Raw genomic sequence first — 5145 nt, forward strand, 5'->3', positions numbered from 1 at the left:
TATTGGTCTCGGCTTCGTCTGCTACGTCTCTAATTATAGCATCTTGCTAGTCGATGTCGGTGTTGGCGCGGTTATAGCTCGTGGAACCGAATAGAGAGCCGTTGGGTTACTATGCGCATCGTCGTAACTGCAGTTTAGCAAGACCGTCGCGGGGGGACTGCTAGAGGAGCGCTTCTCTAGATCTAGAAGCGTTCGTAGTCGTTATCGGCTCCTATTCTTAGGACGTAGTCGCGCCTCGTCTACGGGGTTAGGCGCTATCGCCTCCCTTAGCTCGCGCTAAGCGTAGTGCTAGACGCCCTTATTAGCGGCCGTGTATTATATATAGCGAATTCCTTAATAATTAACGCTAAGAAAGTAGGAATATAAGGGAGTATGCCTAGCTCGCGATAACCCTATATAGAGACCTATTTTTATAGACGCTAGATATAGGTCCTATAGCCTAATACCTTAGTATATACGGTCGTAGGTATAAAGAGCTTATCGCCGCGGTTCGGGACTAGATAGGTCTAGGATCGGTACTAACGGTCGCTATATAGATACCTATTAGGCATTATCTTCTATTCGTCGATATTACGTGGGAGATATATACGTAATCGTCGTAGCTTAGATTTAAGCTCGTAGGTATATTAGGTTATCCCTAGCGGTCGGTAGAACCTTAGGAGGCGGTGCCGTCTACTAGGGGCCGGCGTAGGCCGGCGTTATCTAGCGATAGAGGAGTATTATTAGGCGCGAGGGGCTTCGATCCCTCCGATAGATATCCTACTATAGTATACTTTAGACCTATTATATCCTAGTCCTTATTAAGTATATAGCTATCTTATAAAGGCATCTATCTTATAATTATTATTATTATTATTGTATTTTCCGTCCAGCGACCTTTAGGTCGCTCAGGTCCCCGAGACGGGGCACAGGACGTGCTGAGCTGCTGGAAGTCTACTATCGCGGAGTAGGCCCACAATACGCGAAACGAAACGAGTACCAATCCGCGTCTTCTGCCCCTTCCACAGAACGTAAACAATCCACCATTCAGCATTTCATCGGCTCAAAGGCGCTTCTTTGCTCAGCCTGCTGCCCGTCAGCGGGACGTTCAGGCGCGACAGCCATGTCTTTCGTTTTGGCCTCACAGGGCCGGTTCCGGAGAGCACCCTCCGCCCGGCCGAGTCGGGTAAGAGAAAATGGGTGTGTGCAAACAAAGGGAAGGAAGGAGGGAAAGCGGTTGCTGCCGCCTAGTGGCGAGGGCAGATCGTTCCAAAGAACGAGCTTGCCTTCGCCACCTTGACGAACTGGTCGAAGTCTCTGCCTATTGCTCGGTTGACCGCCGCGCTCGGTGAGGGTGCCAACCTCATCCGATGTCGCGGCGCGATCTTCCGGCAATAGAAGAGATGCTTTGGTTCTTTTCGTCGACCACATGAGCACGTCAGTCGCGCATCGTCGTGGTTCAACCTTTCGTGGTAATCAGCGAAGTCCCGTGGTGGGTTCTTGCTGCGAGCAGATGGTGGAGCAGAGGTCGTGGAATGGTAAGTTCTGGCGGGCAGCCAGTCGTGGCATCGAGGTCGAGGACCCTGTACTGTTGGGGTGCAGAAACTTCCCACCAGGCTTTGAATGCGTCTTTTGGTCGCTGCCTAGCGACCTTGCGCAGATATGCCAGCGTCGGGAGAGCGTCTGCAGGCTCGGGTTGAGAGGTTCCTGCCTTTGCTAAGGCGTCTGCCTGCTCGTTACCTGGGATGTTGGTGTGGCCGGGGATCCAGCGGATCTCAGTGGCACCATGTTCTGCGGCCAAGGCCTGGAATTCCAGGAACTCCTTCTGGGAGGAATCTGACGGCATGCCTTGAAGACACGTCGCGACCGCGAGGTTATCGAGGCATACGACAATCTGGTCTGCAGCCGGGAGGCTCAACGCAGCACGCAGACCCTCTGAGAGCCTCTCGCCTCGGCATCAAAGACCTCAGCAAGCCCAAGACGGCCGTTACCGCTGAGGACGGTGAGTCCATCCTGATGTACCGCATAGCCGTACCCCGCGGCTCCCTCCGGGAGAGGGATCCGTCCGAGTAGACGATTGCTGTCCGTGGAGCAACTGATTGGAGCCACTCGCCGAAGTTTGCCGCCGATTCTTCTTTCGGCGCAGTTTGCAGGGTCCACGCTGGTCGCTGGCGAACCTACGTGCGAGAAGGTCTGGCCTGGCGCACCTTGGGAGCAGCTCGTCAGTGCGACGCAGTCTGGTCCGGAAAGGTTGTCGTGGACGCTGGTATTTTAACTTAATGGCCCTGTTGATGACAGGGCCCGGATCGGCTTCGTTCGCACCGCAAGCGGGTGCGCTTCGTCGAGGGACTTGAGACGGGCTGTGAAGCGCGTTCGACACGCCTGGAGCAGGTGCGAAACTGGCGGTATGCCCGCCTCCCGGTGCCTGGCGCTGAGCGGCGTCGTCTTCCAGACCGGGAGGATGGCTCGCATGGCCGTGTTGAGCGACTTGTCCATCCGCCGGATGAGGTGCCGTATTCTTGATGGCCCTTCCTTTGCCGGCTTATTCCATCGCGGGCCATCTATCTTATAAGGTAGGAGTGCTTACTAGCTATAGGGCAGCTAGTAGAGGTGTATTTTAGCTATAGCGGGGCGACTTATAGAGGCGTTAATATTTAACTGTTGCTAAGTATAGTAACTATCTTAAGAAGGTATAAAGCGGGAGAGGGTTCCGGCTACCGGTATAGCTCCTTAAAGAATAATAACGTTTATATCCTTACGTAAGGCAACTATTTTAAGAAGAGGGGTAGCACTATAGGTAGTATTTCGTAAGTACTCCCTTATATCCTAGCTATAACTTAAAGGCCGGTATTACCGAACTAACTAACTCTATATATATAGAGGCGTAAAATATAGCTAAGCTATAATTTATATTTATAAGGATACTCCCGTAGATACTATAGTACGCGCTAATATATATAGACCTACTATATATAAACCCTAAACGAAGTAGTATTTAAAGCAATATAAAGCTAGCTATAGGTAACGTCTTAATAAGGACCTAGAAGCTCTATTTACCCGTCGCGGCTAAGGTAGTATTATTATAGGTGTTTAGGTATATATACCTAAAAGTAGCGTTACTAAAGTAAGTCTTAAAGAGGACGCTATCTAATAGTATAAGTTTTAGCTCTTAGTTATTTTCTTATAAACGACTTAGAGACCCCTTATCTCCTACCTTCCTTTCCTTATTTTCTTCTCGCTAACTATACCTAAGAATACTTTAATACTATCCTAGCGATAATATATTAATTTATTTCTACTTAGACTTAGGTAGGCAGTTTATAGGTTTTATAAATATTTATCTATAGCTGCCTACTATCGTCCTATAAAAGGAATATATATCGTAACTATAGATATAGGATACTATAATAAGGTATATTGCTTATCCTACTATTAAGAAGAAAGATATACGTTAGTTAAGTGCTCTTATCGGAGCGCGTTCTACTTTTGCCTACGTAGCGTAACGGTCTTCGCGATACCTACTACTTTTTCGAGCAGTATTCGAAGCACCCTAAAGTAAAGGCACGAAGAGGCGCTACCTAAGTAAATAGCGTATTGCTCGCCCTTACGGCGTTTCGCGTAACCGTTATTTTATCTGCTTCGAACTTAGCGCCGCTCTGCCGCTCCCCCTTAACCGCGTCGTCGATAATCGCTCGGGGCCCTTATAGTAGGACGTGCGTAAGAACGTTAAAGACTCGGATAATAGGGGTACGGACACCGACTTAGTTATCGGCGATAACCCCCTCGATAGCGTTATACTTAGCGGCTCCGTCGATAAAGCCGCTAGGAACTATAAGAAGGCTAAGGTTAACCTCCTTAGGGGGGGGGCGGCATCCTACTACTCGGTCGAGGTCCCTAGCGCGACGATAGGACGAGGAAGAAGGGAACGAGATAAACTATATAACCCTCTAGCGCCCTATAGGGCTAACGAGCGTATAAAGGTAATAACGTGCGAGGAATATATTATCTATTCCGGGTACCGCTAGACCTCCTTTACCTAGTATAATAGTAAGCGCTTCCGCGAGTAGGCCTCCTCCGGCGAGGGTAAGACCTTAATCGAGCCTTCCCTATATCTAGGAGGCCTTTCGTAGGTTTTAATATAGGCTTAAGAAGATACGGTATACGCCTCTTAATATTATCTAAGTCGCTCGCCGGCTAGTTCTATATATGCCCTCTCGTTAGGCATTATAGGATCCCCTTTTCTTTCTTTATACCTACGCTATAGTTCTTCTACTTAGATAGGGTTACGAGGGTAAATAGCGGGAGAAGGGTAGAGAGAATACTAGTAGTTTAAGGTGCTTTTCTAGGGGAGCATTTTAAAGTACTTTAGCCTTTATACTTAGTTTAGTTTAAAGGCATTTACGCTAGCTAGATTAAGCTAACGTAGGTGCTAATAATACCGGCTAAAGGGTAAGCGTTAGTAGTGCCGATAGCCTAGATACCTATGCCCTTGCCTATATTAGAACCTTTAAGTATAATTAAGAAGTAGTATACTATATCTAGACTAGAGAAAGCTAGCTTTAAATAAAGATAGTATTTTAAAAAGTAGTTATATATCTTATCTCCTTAGATTAGTACCTACGCCGGTTTATAATAATATTAAACGCTAGATAAGACTCCCTAAGCCTATAAAGGGCAATAATACTATAGAGTCTAAGAACCCGCCGTCTAATCGAAGAACTGTCTGCCGTTAGGAAGACGATATTCGTTATATTTCGCCGGGTTCTAAATCGGAACTATATCTTCTAACTAAACGTTGCAATACCTCTATCCGCACTTACTTATACGATAATCCTATAAATAACGGGCGGTATACAATTTTATTATAGGCAATAGGCATAGATAAAGGTAAGTCTATTAGAGAGTTAGGTACTCCGCGGCCTAGCCGGCGATAGAACCGGCCTGCTCTATTAAAGAACCCGAAAACTATAGGCCGCCGCCTTTTTTCCTCCGAGGTCTTTGCCCTGCCTAATTCGATATATTTATTTCGAAGCTTATAAGGAATTATTAAGCTATAGGGTGATTTCGGTTTCGGTTTCGGTTATCGACGGTAGTAGGATAAGCCTACGTTACCTAGGGTTCCTAAAGCTATATTTGCTCGGTAGAGAGAATTATTAGTTCGGCGAG

At 47.2% G+C, this 5145-nt stretch overlaps 1 protein-coding gene across 1 annotated transcript; it reads right to left on the reverse strand.

Moving 5' to 3' along the window:
- Positions 1–1438: 1438 nt before the first annotated feature.
- HRG_05286 (RNase H domain-containing protein) lies at positions 1439–1825 on the reverse strand (the record flags this gene model as incomplete). The annotated part of the gene is made up of 1 exon (XM_044863757.1): positions 1439–1825. The coding sequence occupies one exon, from the start codon at positions 1823–1825 to the stop codon at positions 1439–1441; it is 387 nt and encodes a 128-aa protein (XP_044720289.1).
- Between the last annotated feature and the right edge of the window lie 3320 nt (positions 1826–5145).

Source organism: Hirsutella rhossiliensis (assembly GCF_020360975.1).
Source record: "Hirsutella rhossiliensis strain HR02 chromosome Unknown scaffold00005, whole genome shotgun sequence".
Taxonomy (NCBI): Eukaryota; Fungi; Ascomycota; class Sordariomycetes; order Hypocreales; family Ophiocordycipitaceae; genus Hirsutella; species Hirsutella rhossiliensis.